Source organism: Carassius carassius, chromosome 29 (assembly GCF_963082965.1).
Source record: "Carassius carassius chromosome 29, fCarCar2.1, whole genome shotgun sequence".
NCBI classification, from domain to species: domain Eukaryota; kingdom Metazoa; phylum Chordata; class Actinopteri; order Cypriniformes; family Cyprinidae; genus Carassius; species Carassius carassius.
Genome location: NC_081783.1, coordinates 9,624,866 through 9,643,625, shown reverse-complemented (window position 1 = coordinate 9,643,625; position 18,760 = coordinate 9,624,866). Strand labels below are relative to the sequence as shown.

At 38.6% G+C, this 18,760-nt stretch overlaps 1 protein-coding gene and 1 long non-coding RNA gene across 3 annotated transcripts in view; one reads left to right on the top strand and one right to left on the bottom strand.

The window, feature by feature from the left end:
- LOC132109605 (uncharacterized) overlaps nt 1-18,760 on the top strand; it is a 41,074-nt gene that overhangs the window by 5,397 nt on the left and 16,917 nt on the right. The window lies entirely within an intron of this gene.
- si:dkey-237h12.3 (teneurin-3) overlaps nt 2,515-18,760 on the bottom strand; it is a 114,299-nt gene continuing 98,053 nt past the window's right edge. For both annotated transcript variants that reach the window (XM_059515822.1, XM_059515823.1), the window contains 11 exons: nt 18,351-18,600; nt 17,086-17,106; nt 15,785-16,017; nt 14,574-14,728; nt 11,929-12,809; nt 9,059-9,234; nt 8,743-8,978; nt 7,841-8,137; nt 5,068-6,679; nt 4,803-4,933; nt 2,515-4,113 (listed from right to left, as the gene is read on the bottom strand). In XM_059515822.1, coding sequence (XP_059371805.1) covers nt 3,361-4,113; nt 4,803-4,933; nt 5,068-6,679; nt 7,841-8,137; nt 8,743-8,978; nt 9,059-9,234; nt 11,929-12,809; nt 14,574-14,728; nt 15,785-16,017; nt 17,086-17,106; nt 18,351-18,600 — 4,745 coding nt within the window. In that variant the 3' untranslated portion in view covers nt 2,515-3,360. The remainder of the gene's footprint in view (nt 4,114-4,802; nt 4,934-5,067; nt 6,680-7,840; nt 8,138-8,742; nt 8,979-9,058; nt 9,235-11,928; nt 12,810-14,573; nt 14,729-15,784; nt 16,018-17,085; nt 17,107-18,350; nt 18,601-18,760) is intronic.

Genomic DNA, 18,760 nt, shown 5'->3' with positions numbered 1-18,760 from the left:
TGGAATGTGAGTCTGGGGATCCAATGTGTGTGTGTGTGTCAGAGACAGACAGCGGGCTTGTCTTTGTGTGGTAGTGTCTTGTGTCCTTGTAAACACACAGTTTGCTGATATTGAGCGGTCTTTGACAGGGATTGGGTGTCACTGTCTTCATACCTTTTGAGAAGAGTTGGCTAATCCATCAAATCTGCCACTTGGGGCATAAGCGACACAAAAACGGTTGTCGGAGACAACGCTATACAGAAATGAGTGACCTTCATAAACCAAAGGATCCAGTTTAAGTGAGTGGGAATTAGTGTTAAAATGAGTCATCCCTTTCGGAAATGTGTTACAGGGACTTGATTGTGCATAAATGTTGCATTTGAGGGCAGTGTTAATCAGGAGCCGGGGCAGAACAGTATGGTGCATCGTGGATTAAACCGGAAAACAGAGACCATGGCTAATACGGGTGATCCATGGAAGGTTTTTCCTCACTGCATTTGCATATCATTAGCATGCATTGCACTGAAACAACACAGTGGTGTTGGTGGCATCATCAGACCTTGCCTGGCTCACTCATGCTTACTAAATATGATGGCGATTTCCTAAAGGAAGTTCATTGTGTCTTTTAAATATATATATATTATATTATTAAAATCATTTACGCCATTATGCATTCCATCATACGGGCCTTCATCCCAGCTTCAGTTAATTGGTTTGAGTATGGGGTTTGCTACGTGTTTCTCCAGCTCTCCAGCAGAATATATTTTGCAGCTCCAAAAAACTCAAAAGAGGGCTTTACGTAACGCCTCACTTTAAAAGTACAGATGTTATGTAATCTCATGTTCTACTTTACTCTCTTGCTATAGAATTGATAAAGTTCCTGTGGCACGTATATATGTATGGTTATTCAGTCATGTATTAGGTTCAGATGTCAGTATGTAACAATCTATTATTTGTTAACCTAGCATTAAGGAATAGCTGCTGAATTTGGCTTTATTACTGCTATATCTTTATGGAATAATGCATTGTGTTAGCAGCGTTGTGGGTTCGATTCCCAGGGAGCACGTCAGGTAAAAAATGTATAGCCTGAATGCACTCTAAGTTGCTTTTGATAAAAGCGTCTGCCAAATGTGTAAATGTAGTCTTGTAAAGCTAGTGCTATTTTTACAGCAGTGAATTCTACTCATCTGTAGGGGGCTCTAAACTCACAACACAAACAAAACTACATACAGTTGCTTTAAATGTGTAGTTTACATTGGAGCACTGTAATGTTGTTTTTTAGAAAAATTTGTCTTGAATGATGCATTATAAATGATGCATTTTGTACCATCTAGTGTACAGATAAGTACACTTCTGCTGGGATTTATTAATGTTTCAGTGTGAACAAACTACTCACAAAGTACACAAATTGAGACACACTTAATATTTTTGACATTGCACTTGGCAGTACCCAGTTAAAAATGTTGGAAGATCTTAATCACGGAGCAGTAACTCTAGAATCTGTGTGATGTGGCAAGTAAATGTATGTAGAAAGAAATTCTAGCACTAGATTTCTCTCTAGATAAACTGAGCTGGTCTCTTCACAGGTACAAAGGTCAAAGATAATAATGCTTGCTTTTTTTAAAGCTGAAATTATTGATTTTTTTTTTCTCCATTACTGTGCTTAATATGTGTATATTTTTTAAATATTGTTAAAACAACGACATCTTAACACATTTCCATAAACCTCTTACACATGTATTTACAACCTATGAGGAAAGCCTCAATACACCGTCTGTTGCTGTCTGCACAGCCAGACACTTCCACTTTGCCTGATCATCGACATTATTAGTCTGAGAGCTTGAATAAATCATGAACTTGTGCAGCTGACCAAGTATTATGTTAACTTTAAAGATGATATCTGCAAGAAGATCATCGCTCAGTAGATGCATTGTGTCTGTTCATCCAAACAGAAAATCGGAATAAGAAAACATTTGTTTTATGGTCTTAAAATTGCCAGCAGTTAAATGCTGCAATTACCACATCATGTATTGATACAGTTTTGTGATGCATTTGTTTGTTCATAAACCAATTTTAAATGGCTAGAAGGTTGTTGTAGAAATCACATGGTGGATATTGGGTTTACAAGCTGCAGTGACTCAAGCAAATTTTCAAGCTCTGTGATCCTGACTTTCTGCCTTTGATCACTCATTAATCAGATTTAACGCAGAGTAATTATAAATTTAAGTTAATATTTAGGGATTACCATTAATCGACCCACTATTGCAAAAGCAGATGAAAGCGAGTTTTAATCATGACTCACGCAGTTTTGTCTTTGATTTAAATGAAATCACATAACCTCTCACATCTAACTTGACTTCCCCAGTGCAATTCTCAGTTCATCAATATAGAAAAAGCAGTTTAGTGCTAGTGGACTAAGCGGTTTTGCAAAGGTTATTGTTTTGCCAAGACCATGAAACTAGGCCAAAGTGTATCATGCGCTTAATTATCCTGATTTTAATTTAATCTGTGCTCAAAGAAATAAAAGCTGTAAAATGTAATTTTATCATTTATTTTCTTTTAAGTACAAACAATTTTCATAAATATTTCCCTTGCGACCTGTAACCAAATGAGCAAATAATTGCTTTTCATTTTAAAAATATGCAGGTAAACACCCATTTACATAAATACAGACATTTACATATATTCTGTGCTGTGCTGCCATTTTATTCATTATTTGTACAGTTTATTCAGTTATGTATGATAGCTGCAAATCAAAGTGTCAAATGTCATTTATAAAACACAATCACCTAAAATCACACTTTAGGGGAGTTTTCATTGCACATGACAGGATTGCCAACAAAAGCATTTTTTTTCTCTATTATGATATTCATGAAATGTACAGGAAAAAAGAGACAAATCTCAATAAATATAAAAATATTACAGTGTATAGCTGGCTACAATAACCCACCTGACATCACATGTGGTATTTTTGCAGTGGTACAGTGATATGCATATGTAAACATTTTATTTTTCCGAAAGGTATGCCGCTTTTCTCTTTACGGACTTATTTGAATAGTGCTTGTAACAATGAATCATTAATAAATAGTTAAAGATGTCAACAGCTGTATGAATCCGGCCTGTCTCTTGATGCTGTTAAGTTCATAATTTCATTGTGCTCCACAACTGTAACCTTGTTAAGGCCTTAAATAGGTCTTGAGAAAACACAATGTTTCACAACGCACAGCGTTGTTTTAATGCTCTTTTTCCCCCCAGGTAGTACTCTTCTTATTAGACTAAGAGTAGTAGCGTTTTTACAAACTCTGAGAATGTAATAAATGTGTCCGCTTAACTTATTCTTCCATTACAAATTGCACAGAGTGGCTAATCATGGTCTGTTCACTACCTTTTGCCAATCTCATTTTGTCTGAGGAACTGAAGGTTGTTGACGCTGTCGGCTAGCTCAGGATACTGCTCCACTGACAGCACGTAATATCCATCATAGCCTTGCACTCGTCCAGTGCTGAGAAGCTGCCTCTTCTCTCCCTCAGTCCATAGGCGGGATCCTTCCTCTCCGTTTCGCACCCGCTGCTGCTCCTGTGCCCACGTGATAGCAAGAGCCCTCTGTCGGGCCAGCTCTAAAACACGCACTCTTTCCTCATCCAGAGACGCCCCGTAGCGCACGTGCAGGGTGAGAGCCCCCCTCTGAAACTCCACATCTGCGAAGCGCCGGGTGCGGCCACCTAGCACAGCTGTGGACTGTGACACCGTCACGTTCACCGCGTTCTCAAGTTCTTTCCGTCCGCTAGTAAGCCGCAGCGCTGCCAGGTCTGCTTCAGGAGAATTCATTTTAACAAAGAAGTGCGTGTCTCTGCCATCTATGATAAAGTGCAAGTCTTTCAAGTAAAGTGCGCCACTGAGGATGTTGGCAACCTTGACGCAGTCCTCATTAGCCAGGCTTAGTGCGCGAGTTATCACGATGCCCTTGTAAAGGGCCAGCATGATCCCGCGACCTATCAATGAATCGCTTGAGGCAAACCACAGCCAGGGTTTATCAGCCCTTTGGCTATGGCCGAACTCAACCTGTGGCAGATCCCCAAATGTTAGAAATGCTTCAGCTTGTCGAATGACATGCTGCTGGACTGCAAAGCTGGCCTACAAAAGAAGAAAAGAAACATTTTATACAAACGTGTGGCTCTAGTTCCATTCTAGTTTCAGATGGTGACTTTTTTTTTCAAAGGGATACTACAAGAACTCTGCCTACCAACATGTGATTGGTATAGTCAATGCTACAAAAAACAGCTGTCAAACATCAGCTCCAGTGGCATAGATGGTAAGAGTGTAAACTGCAGTATGTTTGATGTGATCTACCCTTTTACCAATTTTTTTTTCTCCTCCCTTTTTAACTCTCGTATCACATTGGCAAAGGCATTTATTTCAATAAAAATAAAGGAAATAACCATAAATCAATACATTATTATTACATACTGCAATAACGTACTACAATACTGAGGTGCAGATAATTGTCACTATTTGCATTAAGTAGTATAAATAACAGAAAATCCTGCTGTTTTAAAATAGTGTAATCTATAGCTATTTGCACTTAATGTCAACAGCATCTGTCGCTAAATAAATATAAAATTTACACTTAGTGTAGGCATCCATTGCTATCGGCACTGTAAATAGCCTCTATCACTATTTACACTTTTAATAAACAAAATATTTTTTTAATTAGCATTTATTTTAGCTTTTATTCCAATTGATTTTTCATAGTTCTAGTTTTAGTCAACTATAATAACCATTTATGCTAGAATGTGGAGATATTCATCCAAAAATAAACTTACTGTCAGGTCGTCCCACACTTGGCTTTTGGCCAACTCGTAGGAGGCTTGTGTCATCTCAGAAACGGGGACAGGGAAACCAGGGATACTATTATGGAGATGGAATCCAAATGTGACCAGCCAGCTGTTCACATCTGTAGCAAATATCAATAAATAAATTTAAAATCATAATTTGCATGGGGGAAAATATCAATGTATAGCAGATATATTACTTGCAGAACTTGCTGCAATATGTGGATACAGTAGATGCAGTGAATCCATGCCATACCTGTTAAGTAGTCTCTAACTTTCTGCACTTTACTTATAGGGTTGTTGTTTCGGAACATATAGAGATTAAAAGGGCCTGGATTCTTGCTGATTTTCTCCCACTGCATGAAGTCAGGTGCAGTCCAGCGACCCGACATGATGTCATAATCCCGGACTCCAAAATGAAGCAGTTTTGTTAGAGGGTCATAAAGTCCTCCATGAAACCCAATCACCAACTGGATATCAGGATTGGAGTCTGAGTAGACTTCGCCATAAGCCGTATAATGAACTTGCTTGAGGAGGACACCATCGCTGCCAAAGACAGCCAGTGGCGTTCCTATGTTATCACAGGCTATGTAGAACTCTGCTCCACTGCTGATCTCCATTGCAAATAAGTGACCCTGCAGGTCGTAGTATAGAGAGGTAATCTGTGAGCTGGAATGGTTGTAGACGTGCGTTATCCTGCTTGAGTAGCTTAGATCAGCATAGAAGAACTGCAGGTGTTGTCCCATACTGGACTTTGTGGAGACTCTTCTTCCTAAACCATCATAACGGTACTGGACTGACCAGCCGCTGGATTTACTGTAGACACGTTCTAGGTGGCCATTGGAGTTGTACTGGAAGATCTCAGAGCCTCTCTGGCGAAGAAACCCATCTTCATCCAACTCATACTGCAGGTCTCCTAGACGTGTTATACGGTCTCGTAGGTCATAACGTAGGGGCATGATTCGTGCACTGTTTGCTGGACTCAGCAGGTGTATGTTCCCATTCAAGTCATAGCTGTAGCGCCATGTCATTTTCTCATTGAGGTAGACGGTCTGCAACTGTCCGTCCACGTCATATTCATAGCTATACTTGGTGGCATTGGCGAATGGGCCAATCTTCATCTCCCTTTTGGTGACTCGGCCCATATCGTCATACTGGACCGTGATCCAGAAGAGCAGAGAACGAAAGAGCTCATACTGAATCTCTCGAACCCGACCGTGCCCGTCAAGGTGTTTGGTGTAAGTCATGACAGACGTAGAGATGATCTGGTTGATGTCATAATAGATGACACCAAATTTGCCGAACTGCTCCACCTTCCCTGAGATGTCATCATACTGATAAAGGTCAATAGGCAGTGGGGTTTCATTGATGACCCCCTGAATACTCGTCACACGCAGACTACTGTCATAAGCGTAGTCGAAGCGAGCGTTTACCATCCCGTCCTCGCTGAAGCGGTAGATCTGCCGGTCTACCAGCGGGCCGAGCTGCCTGTATCTAATGGTGCATATAAAACCCTCACTCTGCAGATTGACCGTCTTCAGCACACCTGCCGTCTCATCGTAGGTGAAGCTGACGCGAGTGCTGTCGTACAGAACCTCTGAGAGTTTGTTGTGCCAGCGGTACCGGTAAAGGACTCTCCGTCCCGTGCCCAGCTGTGCCACTCTCAGGAGCCTCCCATCCTCACTGTAGTCTACAGCGACGGAAGCGTTGCTCTCAGGCATATGGTAAAGGTTGCGGTAGTAAGACACAGAGCGTATGGTCTCCATAGTGTATCGTGCCACGCTAGGCATAGTGACTGCAGAAAGGCCTCCCTGAAGGTCATATTCAAAGACATATTGCCGCTGACTCGCCAGTATCAGGACAGTGGACTAGAAAGAGAAGAAAGCAACTTGCATAAACCAGGGAGAATTAAAATTAACTAATGGTATGTCAATTGTCACACTAGTTGGCTAATCTTATTAGGATAAAAGAGTTTTTGCTATATAAAAGGCATAATTCACCATAAAATTTAAATTCTTCATCATTTACTGGCTTTCATTTCACTTGTTGACAACCATTTTTTTCTTTCCTTTTATCCACCTTATTCCTAAACATGGAAGTAAGCCTATGGGCAAGACTTCTGGTTTATTAGCTGTTATAGGGAAATAATGAGAATAATAACTATGTGCAGTAATTGTTAAAACTGTTTGCGTCACAAACCAGTGTATTCATAATAGATAATACACAAAAATAATATATGACCCTAGACCACAGAACCAGTCTTAAATCGCTGGGGTATATTTATAGCAACAGCCAAAAAAACATTGTATGCGTCAGAATTATTTAGTGTTCTTTTATGCCAAAAATCATTAGTATATTGAATAAATATCATGTTCCATGAAGATATTTTGTAAATTTCCTACCATAAATATCAAAACTTAATTTTTAATTAGTAATATGCATTGCTAAGAACTTCATTCATCACATCTCTAGTTAATGAAAGTGACGTGACATACAGCCAAGTATGGTGACCCATACTCATACTCTGCATTTAATCCATCCAAAGTGCACACAGACAGCACTGAACACACACCGTGAACACAGACCCGGAGCAGTAGGCAGCCATTATAGGCAGGGGTGCATGGGGAGCAGCTGGGGGTTTCGTGCCTTTGCTCAAGGCGGGAAAGAGCACTGTACATTCACTCCCCCACTTCCTGCCGGGCCAACACTCAAACTCACAACCTTTTGGATTATAAATCCAACTTTAACCATCAGGCCATGACTTTACCCTAATCTTGATGTGGTCAACTTTTAGCAAAGAACAGCTTGGGTGTAGATGCAAAATGCTTTCTTTTTTGTTCAATGGAAGAAAAAAAACATCATGTGTAGGGTGTGTATTTTAAAGGATGCATTGACCAAAGGTTGAGTTAAGTCAGAAAAGCTTTACATTGGTGGTAAACTGTTTATATGTGGCAGAGTCTACTGACAAAACTCTTGATGTCTACTGCATATCGAATATATCACTAAAAGCAATTTCCACTGGCCTGTACCTTCTCCAGATAAGTGTAGCTCCAGGTCTTCCCATCAGGAAATGTTCTGGAAAGCAGACGGCCTTGTCCATCATACTCGGCCCTCTCTGAGACAGAGCCCCAGTGTATGGCACTCAACTGGCCATTGCTATTGCGGGTGAGGTTGACAGGCAGCAGCTTGCTACTTGGCATCCAGAGAGTAGGTTGACCTGCTGTGTCATAACCAATCTTCAGAAGGAATTTACGGTGATCATCATAGATCTTTTCAATCCTCAGCGCTCGGTCATAATCAACAGACAAAATGTTCCGTCCATTTACCTTGAGGTGCAGGCGAAGGAGAGACACAAAATTGGTATGGCAACAGTAAAATGGCAGAAAATTGACTAGCAAATTGGCAGATTTTTTCATCTGTCAGAGTTGCCTTGGTTTCCGCCAGAAAGTTTGACTTGTGAAAATGAGTCTCATGATTAATACTGTAACTTTATAAAACTAAGTGGCTCAGTGGCACATTCAAGCTATTAAATCATCTTCCAGTGTAAGCAACATAAATTTTAGAATAAACTTAACCACTGTAAAGCTTTTTTTGTACTCCTAGATTAGCTGGGTGCCAAATTTACTTAATTGATTTAATTTGTTAGAATTTATATCTAAATAAAAAATATAGCAGGAAAGCTTGCAGGATTTTTAAACTGTATTATGCCAGGTGCCATTTTCATGCCAAATTTAATTAGCAAGAATTCACATCAACACATAAGTATTTCAAAGAAATCTTGTGTTAGTTTTAAAATGCCAAGTCATTTAACCTCAAGACAGATGTCAAGTGCTTTGTGTTATAATAAGCCTAAAAGATTTAAGAACAACACTGTCCTATGGTTTCTTTTTTTTTTAATGGTTGTCCTCGATAATTGGACTTTATTACGTACTCGTAACTTCCGTCCAAACACTGTGACCTTCGTCCTCGTCTGCTCTTTGCGAAAGCGCCATTCCACCAAGTTTTGCCCGCTGTCATCGGGCAGGGTCATGTTTCTTCGTGCCAGTATAGGAGAAGATGCGCCAGCCAGAATGTGTGGCTCAGTCTGGTAGTGAGTGTTCATTCCATTGGCATACAGAATCCACAAGGAATGGTCATAACCAATCACATAGTTGTTCTTCAGCTGATCTGCAAAATAACAAAGACAACATAAATGGCACAAGCAGAAAGGCTAGAAAAAAAATAATAACATGGAACACAAGGCTTACCTTGAAGTAATGTGAGGACATTTTGAATTGCTGACTGGTTTGTAGTTATAGTTGCAGCTTCATCTCGTTCAAAGCTTTCTCTTTCTACTGTAGAGACAGTATCCATGTCATAGGCCAGACTGGTCACCACTCCAGTAGGAAAAGTTACATTGGTCAGTCGTCCCTCTGTGTCATAGCTGAAAGAAATGTTAAAAAGCCTACATTTAATGCAAACCATATGAATATGCATTTTTCTACTGGTCTATCTGTCTTAATGTTTATATTACTACTGTGTCATGATGTTGTTCCCTAGAAATGGTTCAGGTCCTCTTCCAAATGTCTTTGGCATTTTTGCCAATTTATTATCCACCAGGTGTCTGAGTACTTTTTGGTACACTTTTCCATAATAACCAGTAGTGTTGTCACGGTACCAAAACTTCAGTATTCGGTACCGATACCAGTGAAAATCCACAGTTCTCGGTACCAATTTCGGTACCAAAGCAAAACACAAAAATATGCTAATTAAAAAAAAAGCACTAAAAATAAAACCAATGCCATTCTATATACTTATTTACAATTGTGTTTGAAGTTTTTCTACAAGTTATATAATTATGAAAAACAGTAAACAAGTTTCACCCAAATTTAATTTGTCTTTTAATTTATGAAATTTAAACACATTTTATTTTTGGTAAATAAAGGGGATTTGCTATTAAAATTAAAACATGGAAGAAATATTGTGATTAATTTCTTTAAAAAATAAAGTTTTATAAATTTTTTCAACAGTAGTAGCAGTATCACATACATTTTACTAAATATTAGTAATATTTCTAGCACAATGCCTTTTATGTAAAAATTAACTTTTAGGCCTAATGAATGCATATTTGTCATTTTAACTGAACTTAAGACTGGTGGTGATGCTTAAGATATTTCTGGTCATTGAGGGTTTCTGTAAAAAAAAATAGTAATAGATCATGTTAATTATTATTAAAAGATAATACTACTACTAATTCTACTATCATACTAATGTATATACAATGTACTATGAATTGATGAGCTGCTGGGTTCATGAATATTAATCACGTTGTCTGCGTTCTGTCAAACTGATTTGCTGAAATCAAAACAGGGACGGTAAGAGATCAGCGCCAGCCAATGAAATTGGCATTTGCGCATTAGCTCCGCCCACTACCGGAGAAACCGGTATGTCTTCTGCTTGTTAGAAAATGAATATGAATAATTCTATATGAACTCCATTATTTTGACTGGAGAAGACAACAAATAGTAGTTTACATATAGCGTGTCGATTCAGCGTGGTAAGACTCTCGCTCTTTCTCTCTTTGCATGTGTGAGAAAAAGCGCTATCAGTAAAGCGACGGTGAGTCGTGCGCCTTCACAAAGAGTTTACAGAGCATCAAATACAGGTGCGCTGTGTGTCCATTGAGATGAACTGAAAAATTCAGATCGCTTGATGGAGAGAGAACTCTGAAGCTCAGATGCTGAAATTAATGCAAGCGTCATGCGCTTCAGTCTATGTAGTAAACAAACCCGAACGTCTCTGCCATTCATTCATTCACACAGAGACGCGCAGAACACAGATTCATAATTCAAACAACTTTTGCAGCTTAACATTTACAGATACTGGTCCATATGGAGATTTGATTTGATTAATTTATGCTAACTTTGACAAATTCTGTGACTGTCCATATTAAAATGTAAGTTTCATTTTCATGACTGGATTTTGAGATTCCGTCCTCGTTTTCTGCTTCGCGGAAATCATAGCGCTGAACCGGGTTTGAACGGGACCTCGGTACTACTGGTACTTAAAGAAACCTGGTACCGTCACTTTTAAATTTTTTTAGTACCGACTTGGTACCGAAGTACCGGGTCTTTTGACAACACTAATAACCAGGGCAAGATATCATTCATGTCTGTAGCCAGAGCTGGGCAGTAACTGATAACATGTAATCTGGATTACGTAATCAGATTCCAAAAATGAAGTACTTGTAATTAGATTAAATTGCATTTTAAAATACTCTAAATCAGTCTACAGTTACTTTTTTATTGATCACATGATTACATGTTATTCTCAAAATAGCAATAAATTATTCATAATTTATTGATTGTCCCTAATTCCTCTTTTAAATGTTTTGTGAACATTCAGACAAAGGCCAGTCTTTAATCAGGTGGCTAAACACCATTTGACCACTGGAGCTACAAAAATAATTTCAGGTTTAAAAAGTACTGATGAACATGTATGTGTTGAATTATCACTCAGTATATTATTTTACCATGTTTTATTATGTGTTCAGAAGGCTTTTGTCTTTCAAACACATTAAAATGCACAAATTCACATTATTTCTTATTTACATGTAATGCAGGATTTCCCAGACTTTTTTTGTCATCTGAAAATCTTTCACCAAATATATTTAAATATAAGTACTACTGAGATCTAATCATTTTAATGTTATACTTTTATGATGTAATTATTAGCTTGAAATTAATAACGTAATTTAATGTTTAATGCAGTTAATGTTGTTAATTATAGCGAATGGTATATATTTTCTTACCATTTGTGCTTTTACATTGATATGGTACCAGATTATCCAATTTAAATCAATGTGATAAACGAGTTAGTTTAAAAGTAATCAAAAAAGTAGTCAAGATTATATTGTGTAATGTAATGGATTATGTTACAAATCACAATTTTTGGCATGTAATTTGGAATCAGTAACAATTTGTGATTAATCTACCCAGCTCTGTCTGTAGCCCAAATGATGCTGGATGAATTCGTGCCGATTAAATTCTTAAGTTCACTGACCCTAAATTTGAGCAATTATAGGGATGTTTGTCCTGGCAAGCAAAGAGTAGCAAGCAAAACTGTCAAACACTCTTACTCATAGAATGTTGTCCATCCATTGGCAGTGCTCTTGGTTGCCAGGAGACCACTGTTGCCATGGTAAGTTAGCAGCACCTGTTCACGCCCCTGTGTGCCAAGGGTCTTCAACCCACCACTCGAGCCTACAGTTAGCCAAATAACCTGGTTGTCAGGTGCAACGATGCGGACAGGAAGGCGGCTGGTGTCCCGGCGAATCCGTAGCGTGTTCCCATGACTGTCAGCCACCGAGGTCAGATCTCCCTCATTGCTATAGCTGAAGTTATATTTGAAGTCTCCAGTGATCAGGTTGGCCGTGTGCTGGTGCGTGCCATTACTGTCAAACATGTACACTTCCTGCTCCGCGGAAGATGCCACTTCATACAAGCCCATGCTGTTACGTGCAGGCTTGTTTTTTCCAATCACTCGAATGCGAATGTTTCCCAGGTCGGCTACATACAGGGTTCCATCCGGAGCTGCCACAAGAGAGGACGGCCCGTTCAGCCGGGCGTCTTTAGCGAAGCCGTCTCCTGTAAGGTAACAATCACAGTTGACGTCGGTCTTGCAGTCGCAGTCTGAAGGCGCCCCCGCCAGGTAAGTGATCTCGCCATCTGCTGCCACGCTGCGTATACGGCTCATCTTCCTCTCGTCTGTCTCCGCGATATACAGCTCTCCACTGAAGGAGATGGCGATGGCACTTGGGGATTCCAGATGGGTATGCGTGGCTCGCTGTGTTTCTGTCACCAGGATGTCTGTAGAAGGCATGGGGCAGTGAAGGGGTCTGCCTGCTGCCACGCTGACCTGCCCCTCCTCAGTGATCCGCAAAACCACACTGCCATCCAGCACAAACAATGAGTTATCCATCGGACTAACAGCCAGATCTGTCGGCCATTCTAAAGACACCTACAGGCAGATGAATAAGAAAAAAATTGTTTTGTTGCTGTTATAGTTTATATAACTCCACTTCCATTTTGGGATAGACAGAGATATTAGTAAATGCTAGTTTTTAATCCTACCCGCATTCATAATAGTTTTTTAATCCATTATATTTCAGGCTGTATAAATTATCAATAGATATTTTGTTAACACTTTACAGCAAGGCTTTATATGTTAATATTATTGTAAAAGCTTTAATGTTAACATTGAGAAACAACAATTAAGAATATTTTTACAGCATATGAATTTAGATTAATGGTATCTTCTACATAATATTATTTTAATATATTATTATTATTATTATTATTATATTTTAAAAAATAAATATATAAGGGGTTTATTCTGAGATAACATCCAGCTGGATGTACATTATCATGCTTATTACACAGCTACTTGCCACATAAGTAAATAATTAGAAGCAAAATATTGATTTGAGTTGAAATATTTGAGCGCAAAGCTTCTTTGAAGACAGCAGTTGCAAGCAAGCGGCAAGTTCAAACTAGACAGACATTTAAGGGAAACGGTGAAGTCAAACAACTTATTACACCAAATTTCACCACAAAAATAATTAAGGCAATAAAATAATTAAGACAAAAATGTTTTAAAACCTTACCAGTTTGTTAGTTCTCTTATAATCCATTATATAGTTCAAGCAAGAGTACAGCGCAGGCTTCTGTTACCCGGAAGAGCCTGTGTTATTAGCTTTTACCAGTTGTTATAGAGGGGTAATATACCTCGTAATGTCGCGACTGACCAATCAGAATCAGGTATTCCACAGAGCCATGTAATAAATATATATATATACACGGCTGTCTGTCGACTAAAATTTTAAATCTAAATTAATTGCAGGGTGCTGCAATTAATTAGATTAATTAGTTTTCACCCCCGGCTCTTAATGCATTGTGTTTCCTTCAGGAGCATCAGTGAATACTGAACCTTTTTTAATAGTTGTGTTTGAGTCCCTCAGTTGTCCTCAGTGTGTAAAGATGGATCTCAAAATAATACAGTCACTGCTGGAAAGGGTTCAAATATGCAAAAGATGCAGGAAAACTGAAGAATTTGCAGGACAAGGAGGAATTTTCCGTGTGTGTGTGTGTGTGACCCTCTTTGAAATCCAGGCTAAATTCTCAAAATCTATCTATGAGATAACAAGCATCAAAGTTTGATTTCAATCTTTAATTTCACAATGATTTAAAACTTTGATATTACTGGCCTTATTCAGTAATACACATATCAATGTTACATTTTCACAGAATGTTCTTTACCTTAAAAAGGATGATTTTATATAGAAAACAGTAAATCACCAAAAATGACTCTTTTAGCTGAGTTTTTTTTTTCTTGTTCATTGTTAGTTTATGATACTGATGCATTTGTGGTTTTGTGTTAAATTTACCTTATTGTAAACTGTTATCAATACTTATTTTTGTACATTTTGAGTAAAATATTTGTTAAAAAAATATTTTATATGTCCCATAATATTTTGTGTATAAGAGCATTATGTCAACCATTGGCCTTCCTATTCTAGATTTTTGCATTATTATTTTATACTAAAACACACACACCCACACACACAACAGCTTATCACTGTGGCACTGCACTGTATAATTAAATTAGATTAAAAAAGTATAATTAAATCTGAAATATGTACTACCACCAAAACTCATGTAGGTCTCTGATTGGATCATGATAATTGACTTGAGTGTGTTGATTTGAGCAATTTGAACTTTTCACCTGATGGATGTCCATAACCGAGTCACAGCTCAGGGGTCGAGCAGAGGCAAGGTCATTGGACCCCAGCAGGCCGGAGATGATGCCGTTCTGATCCACCTTCCGGATCACGGTCCCGTCCACAAAGTAGATCAGTCCGTTCTTGTCAACGGCGATCCCTGGAGAGAAGAGAGGAAGGAACGGAATGTGCGGGTCACACAGCTGTGCTCTTTGCTTGCCTGATCCAGGCAGCGGGTACATGTGTCGTGTTTGGCTTCCCATTATTCAGGTCACTGCAGAAAGCATCGCCCTCAATTATTCACATCTTGCCTCCCACTGCTGAATTATTTCTTAAGGAGAAAGTGGAATAGGATGTATTAGAACATCCCTCCCTCCCTCTTGCATTTCAGCCTGTGTTCGCTCTCTCTCACTCCGTCTCAGTCCGTCCGTATGTCTGCTCAGGGTATTTGACAAAAGCATGGAGTGGGAAAGCATCAAACCCACTTTTAAACCCAAATTATGAAAGTGTGGGTTGCTATAGTAACCGCGGCTTGGAAAATGTGTGCCTAGCTGAGAGGTAGCACCGAGAGTTTGTGTGCCTGACAAAAACACTGAAGTGAAATCTCAGTCTCAACCGAGGAAAATGCATGTATGCATCAATGCCTCTGAATTTTTTAAGTTGCGACAGCCAGAATATAGATCTCTGCGCACATCCCATCAATTCAACACTTTACGTACCCATCTACACAGGAAATATGATACCTAATGTATCCATCTTTCAGTGCATGAATTCGTGTGTGAATGACATTTCATTGAAAAACAATGAAAACATCTCTTTTTCTGCATGACGAGATTATATGCTGAAATAGGGTTGTCTATATTCACCAGACAAGTGTGACGTTTTATAATTTATGTCGGTTAAGTAATGAATCGTTCAAAGCAGCTTCATCAATCCGTTGTGTCTGGCTCAGTCAAATAATTTAGTGCCTATCCCGGGGCTGTCAGTTCCCATTTCCCTTGTTGAAGCGCCAATCAAAAACCTCACTACATAATACAGTGTTAAAAGCTCACAGAGCTTTGGGATGAACTTTCATGTCAATCAAAGTGTGTCGTACGCCTCAGAAGATTCATCGCAGCCATTCCAGAAGTTTGAAGAACCCATTTTTGTCAACTTCTTCCTTGAAAAGAATGCACAACCCTTTTGATTGTCAGTTTTAATGATCCTTTAATAATACCTTTGGGTCCTGTGAGGAGAGCCTCAGTGGCTGGTCCTCCGTCTCCACACTGAGTTTCATCAAAAGGCAAACAGTGATCTCCTGTTCCCACCACAACCTCCACGTTCTGCTGGGACTCAGAGCCGGCCAGGAATGCCTGCGGACTGTAGATGCGCCTGGAGTTGGTGTCGGACACGTAGAGCCGCCCTGTGATGGGATCCGTGGTCAGGTAGTAGCGGTGAGCGGGATTGTTACTTGGGGAGAGACATATAAACAGTGGGCGTTATGAGCGAAGACATTAATCTGCTGTCAAGCCGAGCCAGTGCGACTCATAAATTATTGGTCTGACATTGCAATTGGAGATGGCAGATGAAATGAGAGACTGATTAGAATATTAATATCATTAAAGACGTTGAGAGAATCGCAGCATGTTTTTTCGCATCTATCAAAAGGGTGTGAGCTCCTGACAGATGGGAAAAAGAAAAAAAAGAATGTGTGAAAGGGAAGTAAATGTGATGTGACTGGAACGTATTTGCGGAGGCTGTGATGACGACTTCAAGACTGCCAGATCATTTCAATCATTCCTGTTCCCTTGTGGGGAAAGGTTCTCTGCGATGTGCTGATGATATGCATATCTTAATGACTGTCAACAACTGATGGCTTTTCAGAACGTTATGCTTATTTGCATTCATTAATTCTGACTCTCAATCAGCCTGCTCCTTTCTGAATTAGTTAATGTGGCCCCTCCAGACATGCCATTAGTGGTTAAATGACCAGTTGAGTCGAGACTTTGTGCATGTTGGTGTGGAGATCTGTGACCTTTTCCTCTGGGATCAGGCAAATCTTTTCACGTTTTATCAAAAGTGGTTTTAGGGCAATTCTTGCAGGCTGAGCATACTCTATGCGATCGATATCCTGGTCTATTTGGAAACCAATTCACACTCAGAAGCACTGGCCTGTGTAAAATCCACATGTGAAAATGTAAAACAGTGGTACTTCTTTAAGCTAGATGCCCAAAGTGTCACCCACTGCATCATAATCCAAAGTCCTCTTACATATAGCTTCAGTAAGTCTTTTAGGCAGTCAAAAAAAGGTGATGTGGAAACATCTCTCATAAAATGTGCCTTGACATCTTATTATTAGCAAACCTGGGTTAGTTTTCTACAGACACCCTTTGGTCATTTAATTCCATTAAAAAAAGTGCCCAAAAGTGTTGCAACGAGTGATGTTTGTTGAAAGTTGCCCATCTAAAATTCAGTACACAATACATGCATGTCTTTTAAAACACCAGCATTGTGTTATATTTACTAAATGTAACTTACCTGTGCCTGAAATCCTTATTTCTTCGGGTAGTTTGAAAAAAGGAGGGAAACATATAGTAAGAACATACAGTATGACAAGTTTAGGTAAAATAGTATACACTTACTCTATTTACTTTACATAACCAGTTGTCAGTCAAGTTCTGGGCACTACTGTATGTATTCTCCACAATTCTATACTGAGTTTGCAATACATCTAGAATTAGTCCTTAACAGTGTTTTCATTTTATTTCTATAGTATTTGAGTATTTATTCATATTTGTAATAGTTTTTAATTAATCATTCGATTATTTAATTAATAATATTTGAATATTATGAGCTTTGATTTATTTTTATGTTTCGGTTTTTATTTTCATTTCATTTTTAGCAATCTTATTTTTATTTCTATTTCTATTTATCTTTTTATTTTAGTTTTCATTTGAGTTATTTTAGAACTTCAGTTTAAACAAATATTTCAGTTAACTGCTGGAGCAAATTTTTTTTTAAGTTTTTCTTCTAATATATATCTTTTTTATTTAATTTCAGCTATACTTCAATTAATGACATTTATTTGTAAAAACAAAAACAACATTGATTCTTTGAACACTGTATATAACAAAATGTTGAAATAAAATTTGGTAACACTTGACTTTAATGTGTTGCATGTGCTTACTATTATAATAACAATTAATTTTGCATAATTATATGCAAATTACCCTAAGCCAAACCCTAATCCTAACCCAAACCATAAAGTAAATCCATGTAGTTAATTAATATTACTCCGTACTTAAATGTATAACACGTAACAGACACCTTAAAATAAAGTGTAACCCAAAATTCTGTCTATTGTAAAATTCTGTAAATTTCAAAGAGAGTAGATTTAAAATAAAATAATGTCTTTGACAGAGTTTACCTTTCTAACAGACTGAAGCACAGCACTGTCTAAACATCTAAATTCATCACCTTTCAAACACTGCTGCTACTGCTATCAAAGCTCTGTTTACAGATTCACAGCATTCAACAATAACTTCCAAGACAATTACTGTCGGACTTCAAAAATTGCCTGCTGTGAGAATTGGTGTCGCCATCATGCAAAATTTCAAGGCCTCCTTTTTATGAGGACTATAAAGTTTTGTGGATTAAAAATAGTTATGCTTTTAAATGTTTTGTAGAAAGACAATGTCTAGACGCTGCCTCTCAGCATGCTGTGAATAGTCACAAAATCTTTCCTCAGGTACTCTGCCAGATTTCTGTACAGCTGATTCGCCCATCTAGTTGTGCTCACTCACCTGAGCTCCATGACACTAGTGACATTGCCTGATGGATAGATGCGTCTGATGTAATTGAAGTCGCCAACAAACAGGCTCCCGTCGATGCCCCATGCGAGAGCAACAGGAGCCAGCAGTTTATTTCCCTCCGCCTGCCCATTACAGCTCGGACAGGAGATGCTTCTGCGTCTGCCATTCCCCATTATGGTGCTGATGATGGGAGGAAGCTGGGAGAGGAAGACATTCTCACCATTTCCCTTATACAGGATCCCTGAGACACCAGGGAGATTGGGAGAAAAAAGAAATTCTCACAAATAATGATTTTCACAAAAACCAAAGGCACATAGACCCAAGAAGAGAAAATTACTACTACTAATACAACTAATAAAAATAATACTAACATGAAAAAATCTATTGCATTTGCAATTAAA